Here is a 17,033-nt window from a genome sequence, read left to right on the forward strand (position 1 = left end):
TCTCTTCATCCATAGCATTGCACCATTCTTGTATTTGTGCAGCTTCATCATAAAATTATAGATCTGAAACACACAAAACAAATGAATTAGATGCATAAATTTCCCTCAAGGACTTGAATTTCCTTAGAGGAGTTTCACTTGATGAGGAGGAATTAGAGTTGATTGGACTTGATGAATTTGGCTGACTGAACTTGAGGAGTTACTGATTATGAAAGCGGAACTTACTGAATTTGAAGATGAAGAATCAGCAGCAATATCTTCTAAAATTGGAATTTGATCATGCTTTTGAGCACTTCCTCAATCCCATTCTATTTCCTCATTAAAAACTACATTTCTACTAATAATAATTTTGTCATTTAAAGGGTTATATAGCCTATATGCTTTTGACTGAGAGCTATAACCAACAAAAATACATTTTGTAGTTTTCTCATTAAATTTATGGCGAGTTTGAGAATTAATTAAAGCATAGGTTATACAACCAAAAACTTTTAAGTGACTTACATGTGGTTTCCTTCCATTCCATGCTTCATATGGTATTTTGTTTTGTAACAACCTTTGTTAGAAAGATATTCAAAGTGTATACTGCTGCTGCAACTGCTTCAGCCCAAAAGGAATTTGAGAGACTTTTGGCTTTTAACAAACTTCTAGCCATTTCCATCACAGTTCAATTCTTTTGTTCAACAACATCATTTTACACTGGTGTATATAGTGCAGTAAGCTTTTTGCGAATGCCACATTCTTTACAAAAAATATTAAATTCAGTAGAAATAAACTCACCTCCTCTATTAGTCCGAAGGCACTTGATGCGATTGCCAATCTGATGTTCTATCAATGCCTTAAATTTTATGAAAATGACAAGAGCTTCAGACTTAGATATGAGAAAGTAAACCTAATTCATAGAGCTGTAATCATCAATCAACAATAAAAAATACCGACTCCCACCAAACCATTCGGTATTCATGGGTCCACATAAATCTACATGCACCAATTGAAGATAACTACCAGTTCTCCATGATTTTCCTACAGGAAAAGATTTTCTGCTTTGTTTTCCCAAAATAAAAGGTTCACAAAATTCAAGAGATTCAATCTTAGATAACCCTTAACCATATTTTTTTGGCTTAACAGCTTCAATCTATTTTCATTCAGATGCCCAAAACGTAGATGCCACAATGTAGACTCACTAATTTTTCTAACAATAAAGGCAAAATCATTAACTTGAGAAGTTTCAAGTGTAAACATTTTGTTTTTTGTCATTCAAACATTAACTATGACACGATCTGACTTTTTATCTTCAACACTACATGAGTCATTATCAAACAAGATTTTATACCCATTATTCATCAACTACCCAATACTGAACATTAACTAGGAACAAATTGCACATCAGTTAAAAGTTTAGTGTTACCATGGTTTGTCTTGATGGCAATTGTACCTTTCCCTTCAACTTCAATCACCTTATCATCACCCAGCCAAACTGTTAATTTTTCTGCTTCATCAAGTTCTATAAATAATGATTTTGAACCTGACATATGATTTGAACATCCATTATCCAAAAACCAAACAACATCAGCTACATTTTTATCAAAAGAGTGAGCCATGAGTAACATACTTTCTTCTTCTTCTATAACATTGGCATGCTTCGTTCATCCCTTTATTTGGTCTAACAATCAGCCTTTTCATGACCCATTTTTTCACAATAATAGCACTTAATTTGACTATAATTCAGCTTGAAACTCTGATTCTGCCATAGCGACCTCTACTACAATAACCACCACAAGAACTACCTCTATTTGAGGTTTTGTAATATGATTTACTGTGAAAAGACTCTTTTTTCACTTGAAAAGCCTTTTCTTCATTTTTTTCGTAATGATCTATTCAACCTGTCTTCATGAGTTTGCAAAGGACTCATTAAATCATTAAAAGAATAATCAAATAAATCTTTTGACTTCTCTATTGCAGCAACTACATGATCAAATTTATGAGTTAAACTCCTTAATAATTTTAAAACCACAATCTCATTAGTAATTCTTTCACCATATGCCTTCATTTAAGTAACAATTGTAGAGGCTCTCAATAAAAAAATTTGAACAAATTCAAATGTACCCATTTGAAGCATTTCAAAGGTTTTATGAAGTGACTGAATTTTGATAGTAATTACCTTTGATAACTCTTGAAATTTTATTTTGAGAATTTGCCAAGTTTCCTTAGAAGTAGTTACTGCAGAAATTCGACAAAAAATATCATTTATAACTGCTTGTTGAAGAAAGAACAAAGCTTTTGCATCCTTTTTTATGTTTTCTCAAAGCCATTGCTCATCATTTGGGTCATTGTACCCATTTTCAAACCAGCACCCATAGTTTTTGAGACATAAACAAAGTTCTCATTTTTATGTTCCAAAATTCGTAACTCTCATAATTGAATAAGGAATTAAAGGTTGAGATGAGGTTGTTGTACCATTTACTACCATTTTTTTAGGTTTACGTGAACCACTTTGGTGTATCAGTTTTTTTTTTTTTATTTTGCACTCTCTCAGCAGCACAAAATAATGGCTCTGATACCAAATATGTTGGCTAAAAATAAAGAGAAGACTGTTAAGAGTACAAATTAAGATCAGAAAGGAGTCTGATCTTCATTCACCTTCAAAGTAAAACAAAGAAGCTTTTATATAGGCTGTACAGGTAACTAATAAATCAAAAGAAACATGGAGTAAAAATTACAAGTATCCTATTACTCACTAACAACAAATTTATAGGAATAAACATTGAGGAAAAACTACTAGAACTACATGTATCAAATTTGTAGGAACTGACTTTGACTCATTCAATTTTGGTGGCTGGTTTTTAATCATTTTTAACAAAAGATAGATGCATCCATGTTTTCTAAGCATGCATGGGGGAAACGGACTGTCTAGAGTTTATTTGACACGCACCTATCAATCCTTTCCCTTATCATATTCCCTGCAGTATCCCGACACCAAATGTAGCCATACCCCAATAAAGGCATGTCTTCAAGGTTGCACCTTCATAGTGTGTCCTAAAAACCAGATAGGAGGGTCATAGATGGTGAGGCTCCCTCATCTTTATCAGCAGCCAACATCATGTTGTTAAAGTCTCTTATAACTACCCATGGTGTATTTCTTACGTGTGCCAACATCTCTAAGAGGTGCCAAGTTTTCCTTTTGCGATTCCGTTGATGCATCCCATAAAAGCTAGTAAGTAGTTATTCATTCTCCAAGCCTGTCTATAAATTTAAATCCACATGATTTTTAGAGTAAGATATCACCGAAACATTGTAGGTCTAACTCCAAAAAATTACTAAGCCTCATCACCTACCCATTTTATCTACGCCAAACACTCCATTGTAATCCAGTCGAGCACTAATCACATCTAATTTACTTTTACATACTAAGGTTTCAATTAGAAAAACTATGTCTGGCTTATGTTTCTTCATTATCTCGCGAAGTGATAACACTGATCAAGGGCTGCCGAGCCCCCAGCAGTTCCAGTTAAGTATTTTCATTATTTCTAACAAGTCTGGAGTGTAGGCCTCGTCGATCTCTCAAATGGTTGCTTAGTGGGAGATGCTTTATGTTCCTACCTCCAAGATTCACTTAACTGAACTTCTTCCCTCGTGTTGTTTTGTCTTTGCCTTTTAAGCCTTTCTCCCTAGCCCATGGTTTGTTCTTCAGACTCAGTTGCTGACCATCTATCCTTCTCCAAGCCCAGGGCCTCAAAAACATTACTACCCATCAAGCATCATGGTCCATTAAATTTGTTCCCACATTATCAAAACTCTACCCTTTGAAAAGATTGGATCTCGATGAATCCGGTGTAGTAACCTTACCTTTTGATTTTTGGAACTACAAATCATTATTATTAAAGCCCTTGATTCTTGCCCCTAAGTTTAAGATTTGCCTGCTCTTTTTGTCACAAAGCCATCTGTTCGTTTGAGGTTGGTTTTAGCAGGGATTAGCTCTAAGGGAGTCCTCGCAAGCTGGTTTGAGTGCATTTGCCCCTAGATGGATAAATAGCTTACAAAAATCCTTAGAGTGTCCTAAACATCCACACATGTAGCAATACAGGGGCATTCGTTCGTATTTGAAGAGTGCATAAGTAGTTATCCCATATCGCAAGTTCAGTTTTTTGTGTCTTAACATGTTTTCTCACGTCTATGGCAACTCGAATTTGCATGAACAGTTGATTGGTATTGTTAGCCTATTTTGTATCATACTCAAAAAAAAAAAAACCCATGAACTCACCAACTTGTCTTATCATTCCTTCGAACATGTAACACATAAGTAGAGAGTGAATCTGAATCCAGAATTGACTAAACACAATATCAATTTTTAGAGGATCTTCATTGTTGCGTAGCTTGTGTGTAACTAGAAGATGGTTATAAGATGTTAGGGGACTCCACTTATTATTCTTTGGTTATTGACCTCGTAGAAAAAGTGGAATAAAAATCACCCTGATCCCAATTTTGTTATGTTGATCCTTCCAGGTGGTCGCCACACATCTGCTAGAGTATTTTTGTTGGTTCAGGTTTGACTACTGCTTCCGTCAGGAACCTAACAACTAGACATAGTTCGTAAGATTTATGTTTATCAAGGCCTTCTTTTAGTATTGTTGGAGAAATTAGGAAGAGGTTAGAGAAACTAAAGAGAAGACTTAAAATTTTCTATTGTGGTTCTTACAAAAGACTTTAAATACATAGCTATTTATAGGCACTATTATAATTATTAGAATTAGTTATAACCACCAACAAATATAATAAATCTAATTTATTACTCACAACTTCTACAAAACTAAAAGATATATAGAGACTCTAATTTATAAAGTTCAACTACTAACAAACTAATTAATTATATTCTAATTTGTAAATCAATTTTTAACAGTCCCCCTTAATTTGCAAATCTCCTTTTCAATCTAGAATTAACGTGTAGCTTTTGAAAAACTTCAAACTTGAGTGGTTTGGTGAAAATATCTGCCACTTGATCTTTAGTCTTTACATGCTTGAGCTCCACTTTTTTTTTAGCAGTGCAATATCTAATAAAATTATATCTTGTATCTATGTGTTTGCATCGTTCATGGAATATCGGGTTCTTGGCTATTGCTTATGCAGACTTATTGTTAATAAAAGTTTTAATAACTTCGTCCGGTGTTAAATGAAATTCTTTCAATAATCTTCTAATACATATGACATGACAATCACAAAAGGTTACTGCCACATATTCAAACTCACAAATTGATTGTGTAACAATAGCTTGCTTCTTAGAACTCTATGTAATTGCACAATCATCCATAAAGAATACAAAACCAGTTGTATTTTTTCCATCATCAATATCTCCAACGAAATCACTATTACAAAATCCTACAAGGTTAAAATCATTAGAAGATGAATAAAATAACTCAAAATCGATAGTACCTTTAAGGTAACGTAAAACTCTTTTAGCAACATTCATGTGGGAGGTGGTAGGAACTTCCATAAAACGACTTATTAGTCCAACTGCAAAAAGAATATTAAGCATTGTAAATGTTAGGTATCTCAAACTTCCCATAAGACTTCAAAGAGAGTGGAATCTATTTTTTTCTCATTATTAAACTTTGATAACTTGATTCTACATTTTATAGACATGTTCACAGGATTGCAATTATGCATTTTGAATTTTTATAAGATTTTTTTTGCATAGCCTTCTTGAGAAAAAAAATACCATCTTCCATTTGCTTCATCTCAAGGCCCAAATAATAAGACATGAGTCCAATATCAGTCATTTCAAATTCAAGTAACATGTTTTTTTTGAATTCTTCAAACAAACTTAGATTATTGCTCGTGAAGATGAGATCATCCACATATAGACACACAAATAGAATATCACCATTAGGATGATACTTCACATAAAGAGCATATTCATGAAGGCAACGAACAATCCATTATCTTTAAAATACTTATTTATACGGCTATTCCATGCTTTTGGCGCTTGCTTTAGTCCATAAAAAGCTTTTTTCAATTTCAATACTTTATATCCATGCCCTTCGACCACGAAACCCAATGGTTGTTATACATAAACCTCTTTATTAAGATAACCATTACAAAATGTCGATTTTACATTAGTTGAAAAATTTTCTACTTTATTTGGGCTGAAATAGCTAAGAACAAGTGAATAGTCTCCATGCGAGCAACTGGTGCAAAAACCTCATCATAATCAATCACATGTTTTTATTTGTATCCTTTAGCCACAAGTCTTGCCTTGTACCTTTTCACATTTCATTGAGAATTTTTTTAGCCTTATAGACCCATTTGACACTAATAGCTTCATATCCCTTAGGAAAAGTGGATAGCTCCAATGTGTTGTTATTTTCTATGGATTTGATCTCTTCCTCCATGGCTTGTCTCCATCTTGCATCTTTGATGGCTTTATCGAAATTCATTGGTTCACTATCAAGAAAAAGACAAAACAAATAATTTATATCAAAATTAGTGATCTACTCAATTTCATCATAAATATCTTGAATGCTCTTCAACTTTCGTGCCCTTTCACTTGAACTTTCTTAAGAAATAGGTGATGCAACATGAGTTAGAGAATGAGGTGGAGTTGCCTCTTGCAAAGGTACCATGGTCTCTTAGTTTTTCTCTTCAAAGTATGAAAAGAAATCATAAGCATTTTCTTCTTTCTTCTCCCAATTCCAAGTTGTTTTTTCATTAAATTCAATATCTTTACTTACCATAATCTTGTCATTGCTTGGATTATACAATTTATAGCCTTTTGAGTTTGCATCATGCCCAATGAAAATATGTTTGACACTTCGATCACCAAGCTTAGATATCTCTTGCTTTGGAACATGAGCATATGCAATACTTCCAAAAACTCGCAAGTGGTTGACGTTAGGTTTCATTCCGCTCCCTGCTTCTTAGAGAGTCATGTCTTTCAAACTTTATGTTGTAGACCTATTAGATAAATATATTGCACAAGAAATTGCTTCAGCCCAAAATTCCTTAGGCATATTTTTTGCTTTCAACATGCTTCTAGCCATATTAAGAATATGTCTATTCTTTCTTTCTGCAACCCCATTTTATTGTGATGATCTTAAAACCGTTAAAGGGCGACGAATTTCATTAAATTCATAGAAATCATGGAATTCTTTAGAAGTAAATTCACCTCCTCTATTTGTTCTCAAAGACTTTATTTCACAATTACAATCTTTTTCTACAAGAGTTTCGAAATTTTTAAAAGCAATAAAAGCATCTGAATTTTGCTTTAAAAAATATACCTAGGTCTTCCTATTAAAATATCAATAAATAGTAGAAAATATTTGTTTTTACCAAATGAGAGTTAATTGATTGGCCTACACACATTGGCATGCACAAGTTGAAGTAGCTTGGTTGCTCTTATAGTAGTTTTTTTTTAGAAACTTCTTCTTGAATGCTTTCCAAGTAAATATGTTTCACATAATTGATTAGGATGGTTGATTAATAGCATCCCTTTCACTATTTTTTCTTTTCCCATTGCCTTGAGTGCACCAAGTTCAAATGGCAAGATCTCATATGCCAACACCATGCTTTATCTTCCACACTAGCCTTTAAACATCTTGCTTCAATAGTTTTGAGATTTAAGATAAACATTATATTCTATGACATGTGCACCATAACAATCAAATTACCACTTTGATCTCTAAGTCAAAGACAATAATTTTTCATGCGAATTTCATATCTATTTTTAAGAAGTTGACCCAAACTCAAAATATTACTTCTTAACTTTGGCACATAGTAAACATTAGTAATAAATATGTCCTCCATTTTTTGAAGAGATTAGAATTGTACATTTTCCTTGAATTTAAGCTTTTGAAGAGTCTCCAAAAGAAACATTGCCATTAATCTTCTCATCAAACTTTACAAAATTTTCTTTATTGTCGCATATGTGATTGCTTGCTCTATTATCCATACCATAAATTATGGGTGTCACTATCTCCCTCTTTACATGCTAGCAATAAAGTTGTTTCTTCCTCATCTTGTTTATCATTGAGAAAATTGGTTTCTTCCTCCTTCTCATTTAAAGTGTTACAATATTCCCAAGCATAATGCTCACATTTGTGACAATTGTAATATTCAATATTTGATTTGTTAGAATTTCTATAGTTACCTCTTCGTCTTCCTCTTCCTCTTCCACAGCCTCTATTTGATGGTTGACTTTTATCTTCATTATCGACATTATCTTGAGTTTTATTTCTTTTAAATGCTTGACCATGACCACAACCACGTACTCTACCTCTTCCTCGTCCTCTTTGCTTTCCATCATCATTCAAAGATGCCATTGATTTGAGAACTTGTTCAAAAGGCTCTTCTTGTTTTTTTTTTTTTTTTTCTTCATTAGCTTGTAGAGATCCCTCTAATTGTTCAAATTTCAAAATGTCTAGATCTTTTGATTCTTCAATGACACAAACCACATAGTCGAATTTTGGTGGTAACGATTAAAGAACTTTCTGCACCACACGAACATCTTATATCATCTCACCATATCTTCTCATTTGGTGTACTATAGACTTTACCCTTGAGCAAAAATCTGAAATGGATTCAACATCCTTCATTTGTAAAATTTTAAACTCACGTCGTAAAGTTTAGAGTCGTACCTTCTTCACCCTGTCAACTCATTGGAGGGAATTCTTCAAAATTTTCCAAGCTTACTTTATGTTGGTAGCATCGGCCACCTTTAGAAACATAGATTCATCCAAACTTTAATAGATGAGTGCAAGAGCTTATTGATCCTTCTTCTTTATTCTTGAAAAGCACCCTTCTCATTTTGAGTTAAGGATCCTTCATCTTTGGGTAGAGTAAAGCCTCTTTCTACAATATCTCATATATCTTGTGAGCCAAGTATGGCTTTCATACGAAGACACCAACTCTCATAATTTTTTTTTTTATAAGACGATAAAATTGAAAAGAAAATAGATTGTTGCTAGCCATCTTTAGAATTTTAACAAGAAACCAAGCTCTAATACCACTTTGTTAGAGAAAATAGGAAGAGGCTACAGAAACTAAAGATAAGACTCAATATTTTATATTGTGGTTCTTATAAAAAAAAAATTTAAGTACATGCTTATTTATAGTCACTATTACAATTATTAGAATTAATTATAACTACCAATAAATATAATAAATCTAATCTATGACTCAACTTCTACCAAATCAAAGGGTATATAAACTCTAAATTATGAAGTTTAACTACTAACAAACTAATTAATTATATTCTAATTTGTAAATTAATTTTTAACAAGTATATCCCATCCACCCTCTTTCACATCAGTAATCGTAAGAGTAGCAATATCTACTTTGTCTTCCATAGTTCGGCTTATGACAGAGACTAAAAACCTATACTAACATGCCAAAGCCAACAGACAGAGAGAAAACATAACGTGCCAAAGCGTCATGCTAGTAGTGTTGTACCTGTGCGTGTTTGTGAGGTTAGTAATAATATACTTGACAAAAAAATCTGTGAAATATATCAAGAATATTAGTGTGTATGGTAATTTTATTTTAAAAGATATTGTAATATTTATTTAATGTTATAAAAGACATATTATTTGATTTTCTATTATTTTTGTAGATGATATGACTAAATGTTCCTTGAACTGTTAAAAGAAAACAAGATAATAATTATAAAATTATAACAACGAGAGTATTCATTCAATTCTAGTTTATGAAATTTCTTGTTAAATAATTAAGATAACTTAGATTGATACTATTATTTCAAATAAAATAGTTTTCAATATAGTATTTATAAAAAGAATATTTAATCTCATTTCATATTAGTGTATTTGTTACAAGAATAATCTAAAAATAACAGTATTAAATAAGTTATCTTTTTTTTATTTAATTCCAATAATTGAAATATTTTGTTTAAAAAAAAAAAAAAATTGTTTTCTTCCTTCTACCAATACATGAATTAATGTTGTGGATCCTAATTGTCTTGACAGACAGACAGTTATAGTAGGCATCCACTTGAGTCAGCGAATAAATTTTTGTACTTTTATATCAGAAATTACTATTTACAATGACATATTGGCATCAAGAGTTGCAATTCTACGTCTTACACATATCATGTCTTGGTAGTAGAGCTCTATCTATCTATATAGTTTTTACACATCAGCAGATGTTAATTTTATAAAAATAATTAATTAATATCCTTATTTATGATTCATCATTGACTAGATAATTAATACGTTCTTCTTCTACCTATGCAAAAGTATGAGTTTAAATTGAATTTCGTATCTCAATGTGTTCTGGTCATAATATTGTGATATAATTAGTGCGTACATGATATCTAATTAGTAACATATATAAATTTTGACTCAAAAAATTATAAAAATAAACAACAATAACCACATGTTTATGCTGTACAACTAAACAAATGGTATGGTTACCTTATAAAAGTTAGTTTTATTTATGATGATTTAATATTTTATAGTTTTATTCATCTCTTTTTAGTAAATATATTCATTTTTATTTCATATTTAAATTTACAATTAAATAAATTAAGATTAAAGAAGAAATTATAACGTAATTATAAGGGGAAAAAAAAACCAATAATTTTATGTAAAATAATTTTAAAAAAACCAAATTACTTTGAACCAAATTATTATAAAAATCGTAATAATTGAGTTATCATAAAAAATAAAAATAAAATAGAAGATCTAAATTTCAATAAATTCCAACAACATGATATGAAAATACAATTTATCCTCATAAAATTATTCTTATTTGAATTTGGCGGCGGTAATAAGATGATGGTATAAGTAGAAAGTAGAAAGATGAGAATAGTTGGGCCAACAGAAAGATATCAATTTCAGTCTTTGAAAGATTATTCCAACAGAGACAGGCCCATCCATGGCAGAAACAGAGTTGTAGTTGAAGAGAGGTCAGCAATCGTCCACCACTACAACCACACACCCTTATCTTCTTCATCTGCCCAGAAAAAAAATGTAAGGGCAGAGCTTGAAATTAAAGCTTTGCTTTAAATTTAGAACCTTGGAAAACCTTCTGATATATTTCCTCCTATTTCAGATCTTAGCTTAATTTTAATGGCTTCCCTTACTCTCCCTAACCACTTTCTTCTTCCCTCTCCCTCCCACACCCACACTCCTAAACATCCATGTTATCAAACTCTCTCATTTCTCTCCAAATCTCAATTTTATGGCCTCAGCTTCTCTTATTCTCCCTCTTTCTTAATACCATCTTCCCTTCCAATGAAAACAACTATTTCTGCCAAGGTACATTGCGCTATGTTTACATTTTCAGGCTGCTGTATTGACTAGTACTACTATTATTGTGGCTTTCATCTTTTGTGCCTATATAATATGCACGTGAAACCTTGTATTGCTTTAAAGGTGAGCAAAGGGCAAGTACCACCATCCTTCAAATTGAAAGATCAAGACGGAAAGCTTGTGAGCCTCGACAAGTTTAAAGGGAAGCCTGTGGTTGTGTATTTCTATCCTGCTGATGAGACCCCTGGCTGCACCAAGCAGGTTTTTTTTTTTTTTTTTTTTTCATAATTCCTCTCCATCTACAATGTACTTTTTCAAACATGTTTGTTTGTTCGGGAAGGCCAAGATGAGTTTGGAGCTGTATTTGTTCTCTAGTTCTGTCAAGTAATCATTCCATTCCAACACCAAAAGAATTGTTTTAAAGCCATTTTGTTGGACATAATTCTGCAAATTAACCATAGGAACCGTCGAAAATACGCCTACTAGCTACAGCCTACATCATCAGTACATGCCATTTTTTTTTTTGTATAGCTTTGCTTTCAGGTTCTCAACAGTAGAATGGTGTTTTTTGCGTTGATGATCGACTAGATTATATATATATATACACACATATATACACATTTTTTTTAAGTTAGTGTAATGGAGGGGTTGCACTAATGAGAAACCAAAAAGTTAGAAGAGAAATGATGTTAATACTTATGCAGGCCTGTGCTTTCAGAGATTCTTATGAGAAGTTTAAGAAAGCTGGAGCTGAGGTTATTGGAATTAGCGGAGATGATACTGCATCCCACAAGGTAATACTAAAAAGAATTTAGTGATCAATCAGCTTTAAGGCCAATTGTCTCTTGCATCTTTTCATGAACATAATCAGTTTTTACCAGATGGCAAACTTATGGAATAAGAGTTCCAATTAATGAGAACAAATAAGGTCAGGCAGCAAGCCATGCAATCCTAGTGATAACGTTTTATGAATTAATCTACGTTTGTGTGTCTATGTGTATAAAGTTACAAGCCTGATAATCTGATTGGGAGGGGGAAAAAGGAGGGAAGGAAAAGAAAGGCTACCATATTGCCTTTATTTCCTTCTCTGCAATGTGGACGCAAAAAGCTTCCAAGTTTTCCTCCAGCCATATGCGATGTGTATGAGCCAAACTAGCCTCCATGAAAATAGCTCTTGAATGGGTTCTTAGATAGTAAAGCTTACTCTTTAGCCGGTTTTACATGTCATTTTCTTTCCTTGTATTTTACAAATTCAAGAAAGCAGACATTTGATATTTCTTATGATCATGGTATTCTATAGTGTGCTTAAGCTTTGGTTGCTGGTAATCTTAGTTCATAACATTGACTGCGTGTTGCTGGAAATTTGCAATTGCAGGCATTTGCAAAAAAATACAGACTTCCATTTACATTGCTGAGTGATGAGGGTAACAAGGTGAGAAAAGAGTGGGGAGTGCCATCTGACCTGTTTGGAGCTTTGCCAGGGAGAGAGACTTATGTTCTTGATAAGAAAGGTGTAGTTCAACTAGTCTACAACAACCAGTTCCAGCCTGAAAAGCATATTGATGAGACCTTGAAACTACTTCAAAGTCTTTGAATTTCTCAATTTGGTTTCTCTTATTTCCTTCACTGCTTCTTGCCTTTGCTTTTAATGAATGTTCGTGATTTTGTAAACTGGTAGTTATGCAGGTTCAATTCTTGTATCTATGATTAGATACCCATATATTGCACAGCTATAATCTGCATTTAATCTCTTGCAGCTACAAGTTTAACCGTTTTGTCATTTCTAGGAAATTGAAAGCTTTTGACATTCCCAAGAACAAGAACAAGGTATATTTGCTGCAAACGAAAATCTTGTTCTTGCATAGTCTAAACTTCAGATTCAAACACTATTTACTTACACAAGCTTACTAGAATTTCAAGGCAGCATCAGATATGGATGCTCCTACCAGATTACCCTATTATCATTGCTCACACATGATTCTTGTTTGATGTTACAAATGGGTTTGAACCAGCTAGCTTCATCTTGCAATTCCTTAACTCATAAATTTCTGGAGAACATGAAACATTAGATACATCTTATTGAGGCATATAGGTCTTAAATTTCCTGTATATGAGTTATTTATACTCTTCCCTGACTTATTGTGTCTGTCATGGATTTATATAGATAACCTAAAGAAATCTTCTGAATTAGATAATGAATGACCCTAGTGCTTGTGTAGCTTTACTTTCCCTGTACCTGTAAGTAGTCCTGGCTGCCATAAGGACTAAACGCCTCCAGCAGCCAGTTTTTCTTCCTCCAAGTATTCCATCCCATTTCTTGGCAGATCTCATCGCTATGGTTAATACTGAAAGTTGAAATGCAGTGTCTCTTGTAGAACCTGGTCGTTTTCTTTGTAACTTCTATCTCTTTAGAAGTCTGTTGAAGCATTTTCTCTATGCTGGGAAGCTTGAATTTTTCATCAATTAATCGAGCCAGCCAGATGGAATGCAGCTCGGCTGTGTGAAGATTTGAAATGCTTTCAACATAACCAACAAATGCCATGTTTGGTATCAATGGATGAATGGTGCCCCTGCCAAAGGAAGACAGATATTACTTTCTCATTGTTGATTGGTTTCGCTTCTGTTGCTGGGTTATATATAATCAACAAGTGCCATTTTATGTTTCTAAATTTACCTGTATAAGGGCATCATGCCAGATGGATATTCAAGTAAACTACAGAAAGGTTCTGGCAATATAGCCTTGAGCTTTTTCTTGCCATCATAACCAGTTGCAAGAATCACAACATCCGTGTCTAGTTTAGAGCCGTCCTCAAACTCAATTCCTCCTGTCCAGAACCACCATTTTGATGCCCTTTTGATCACAATCTTTCCCTTATCAGCTTCTGCAAAGAAATTGTCTGGCATGATAGCCATCTGACAAGAAGCGTAGTCTTCGAGGAACGGGTGATCTGGTTTCAATCCATACTTTTGCAGAGGAAGTTTCCAAAGCAAGTAGGACTCAATGAACTTGGAAACTATATGCTGTTGTCGAGAATAATTGTGGGTTAGAATTAGAAAGCATCGGCACACACCAATAAGAAAATCCACATGAGAGAAGTAAGAAATGCGGAGTTACCCTAGGAGATAAAAGGAGGCAAAAGAGAGTCTTCAAGAAGCTCTGGTTAGGTCTTTCATGGAAAAACTGAGAAAATCTGGTAGAATAGAACAAGAAAAAGGGCAACCCCCATATCCAGTAATGGGGTACTGTCCAATGTAAGGTCCTTACTACCATGGTGCATGGCTGTCCCTCGGGTCCTACCCACATAACACAAGTATAATACAAGTAGTTAATGTCACTTGTAAAAAACAAACTTGATAATAATTGATCGACATCCAGCTGAAACTCTCAAGTTTCTTGTTTTTTTCTCCTTTCAAGTTATTTCATGACTTCATACTCTTGGAGCCAAAATTTGAATATTCTCTTTTTGGGAGATTTTTTTAAAGGAGTCTACGTTATATATGTAAGTAATTAGACTTTGGATGATTCCTACGTTATATATGTAAGTAATAGGTGAGATAAGATTCTATTTTTTTTTTTTAACGAACGTATATATGTGTGTGTGTGTGTGCGTGCAATGAAAAATCACTTAAAAGAAGGATGGTCAACAGGTCAAATATAAAATTTATTCTTTCATTTAATTGGCCTTGCCGGTTTTGACACTTGACCGTTATTCACTCAATTTTTCAGACCCAAACCAAATCCCATTGGATGCCTTTAAAAGATAATCAACGTGGAAATTATAATCTATAAGCATACAATGCTAAATACAAATTAAGGTTTATGTTATATATATATATATATATTAGTATATTATATTAGTGAAAACCCTTTTTTTTTTAATCAATATTTTTTGGACCAGAATTACTTAAACTCTGTGTATGAACCTAGAGGGCCACAAATCAGTAATGAAGTCATATTATTATAAAATACTTCCACACTAAAATTAAGTGATAGCAAAATTGTTGAGAGAGAGAGATTAACACACTTTATATCTATGTTTACATCATAACTCCTCGTTGATGCTAATTCATTCAATCTTGTTTAGGTGACTGTATATTTTTTTTCTTGGAGGAAGATCATATAATTTTTAGTAAGGAGTCTCGGAAATTAGACACGAGTTTTTCTTTTCTTTTTTTTTTAACCAAAAAAATAATATTATCTATAAGGGCAAAGATGTATGTCTGAACTTCTAATTGATTATATTATTTGAAAAAAAATTAAAAATTTCATAGAATTTATTTATATGAAATTATATATGAGATTAATACAATTTACGTAAAGTACTAATTAAATTCGTAAATGATGGTTTTACTAAATTTTCATTAATAAATTTTAGTAAAGATGATATGTGATGTACCTTGATTTGCCTCTGCACACTCTACGGCCAAATCAATTGCTGATTTTTTGTAGCCGATGACTGTAACTTTCTTGTCTTTAAGTAATTGGGAAGCGTCATTCTTATCTAACTTGCAGTAATCAATGGAATGTAAAACTTGACCCTTAAATATTTCAGGACCTTTATTTTGTGGAAATTTTGGAATTTTAGGTATATCACCGTATTTACCAGTACAAACAACCACAAATTCAAAGGTATACCACTGGTAAAAAACCAACAAACAAAATCATCACATACAGAGTTAAAGAAATCATTTGCATATAAAAATTATCATAAATTATATCTAATTAATTAAAAGAGAAATAACCTGAATATCATCAGAATTATGAGTTTGAACAGCAACTTTCCATATTGGGTGGCCAGATAAGGGGCTGTTATACTTTCCTGAAGTATTAACAAGATCTCTGTCTCCAATAAACCTCAATTCCACTACTTTTGAGTTAAATTTCACGTATTTAAAAACGTCAAAGTAATAAGCATAACATTTCAAGTAATCTAATATTTCAAGATAAGAAGGAAAAGTTGTATCATCTCTATTTTGCCATGAAAAATCAGAAAATTCATAATCACTACGATACGATTGAAGTTTGGTAGAATAATAAGAACAACTCTTCCATACGCCTCCAATTGAATCTGATGCTTCAAACACAATAGGTTTGTGATGAGACAGTTGTTTAGCAGCTGCTATGCCACTAACACCGGCTCCAATTATACCAACTTTTGAGACAATAAGAGGGTTTTTTTTATTACAAGCCATAGTTAAACTATGATGGGATGTTGGTAGGGAGAATAAAGTTGTGTGTGGTATAATGTTTGAAGATTTGGGATGTACTTATAGTGCATGAATTCGAACATGTAGGAAGCACGTGAAATGGACTTTTAAGGCATAAATTAGGGAGAGAAATTATGTGACTTTTTTTAAAAAAATATTCATTGGTGTAATTAATATGAAATTGTTTGGTTGTAGGGAAGAACTTTCGCCACTTCAAGTAGTACTACAAATATTTGCTTTTTCAAGCATTACACGTGTGCAAACTAATATTTATATAATTTGACAATTATAAGCATTCCACACACAAAATATTCATATATATATATATATATATATATATAGTTTTGGAACTCTATATTTTTATAAAGTTAATGAAGCTACCAAAATAATACATTATTCTTTCAATCATCTTTTTTTTTTAAAAAACAAAACAAAACAAAACAAAAGTTAGTATGAGAATTACAGAAATTTCTTTAACTTAATTCAAAGTTATCAATAGATACTGATTTATTCAAATACCCAATATAGTGTTTTAAAAATAATCCAAAGTAAGTTAAAATTCTATACTAT

General features: G+C 32.5%; 2 protein-coding genes and 1 pseudogene across 2 annotated transcripts; 1 reads left to right on the forward strand and 2 right to left on the reverse strand.

Annotated features, from left to right (window-relative positions):
• Positions 1-7,919: 7,919 nt before the first annotated feature.
• LOC148252960 (uncharacterized) lies at positions 7,920-9,335 on the reverse strand (annotated as a pseudogene).
• A 1,595-nt stretch (positions 9,336-10,930) lies between these two features.
• Positions 10,931-13,002, forward strand: PRXQ (Thioredoxin superfamily protein). The gene is made up of 4 exons (XM_022038722.2): positions 10,931-11,261; positions 11,379-11,516; positions 11,960-12,049; positions 12,631-13,002. The coding sequence occupies exons 1-4, from the start codon at positions 11,073-11,075 to the stop codon at positions 12,847-12,849; spliced, it is 636 nt and encodes a 211-aa protein (XP_021894414.1). The 5' UTR covers positions 10,931-11,072; the 3' UTR covers positions 12,850-13,002.
• Positions 13,003-13,344: 342 nt separating this feature from the next.
• Positions 13,345-16,549, reverse strand: FMO1 (flavin-dependent monooxygenase 1). The gene is made up of 5 exons (XM_022038692.2): positions 15,999-16,549; positions 15,653-15,893; positions 14,371-14,549; positions 13,930-14,276; positions 13,345-13,825 (listed from the first exon to the last, which is right to left on the reverse strand). The coding sequence occupies exons 1-5, from the start codon at positions 16,446-16,448 to the stop codon at positions 13,477-13,479; spliced, it is 1,566 nt and encodes a 521-aa protein (XP_021894384.1). The 5' UTR covers positions 16,449-16,549; the 3' UTR covers positions 13,345-13,476.
• Between the last annotated feature and the right edge of the window lie 484 nt (positions 16,550-17,033).

The sequence above is a fragment of the Carica papaya genome, chromosome 7 (assembly GCF_054855325.1).
Source record: "Carica papaya isolate Zhongbai chromosome 7, ASM5485532v1, whole genome shotgun sequence".
NCBI classification, from domain to species: Eukaryota; Viridiplantae; Streptophyta; class Magnoliopsida; order Brassicales; family Caricaceae; genus Carica; species Carica papaya.

What these genes read in the sequence shown, in the direction of transcription:
- FMO1 (XM_022038692.2), bottom strand. Translation starts at nt 16,448, where the DNA reads ATGGCTTGTAATAAAAAAAACCCTCTTATTGTCTCAAAAGTTGGTATA. An exon ending in GTGTGCAGAGGCAAATCAAG is followed by an intron (nt 14,550 to 15,652) that starts GTACATCACATA and finishes TTATGTGGGTAG; the next exon opens with GACCCGAGGGACAGCCATGC. An exon ending in GCCTCCTTTTATCTCCTAGG is followed by an intron (nt 14,277 to 14,370) that starts GTAACTCCGCAT and finishes TCTCGACAACAG; the next exon opens with CATATAGTTTCCAAGTTCAT.
- PRXQ (XM_022038722.2), top strand. Translation starts at nt 11,073, where the DNA reads ATGGCTTCCCTTACTCTCCCTAACCACTTTCTTCTTCCCTCTCCCTCC. An exon ending in CCCCTGGCTGCACCAAGCAG is followed by an intron (nt 11,517 to 11,959) that starts GTTTTTTTTTTT and finishes ATACTTATGCAG; the next exon opens with GCCTGTGCTTTCAGAGATTC. An exon ending in ATGATACTGCATCCCACAAG is followed by an intron (nt 12,050 to 12,630) that starts GTAATACTAAAA and finishes TTGCAATTGCAG; the next exon opens with GCATTTGCAAAAAAATACAG.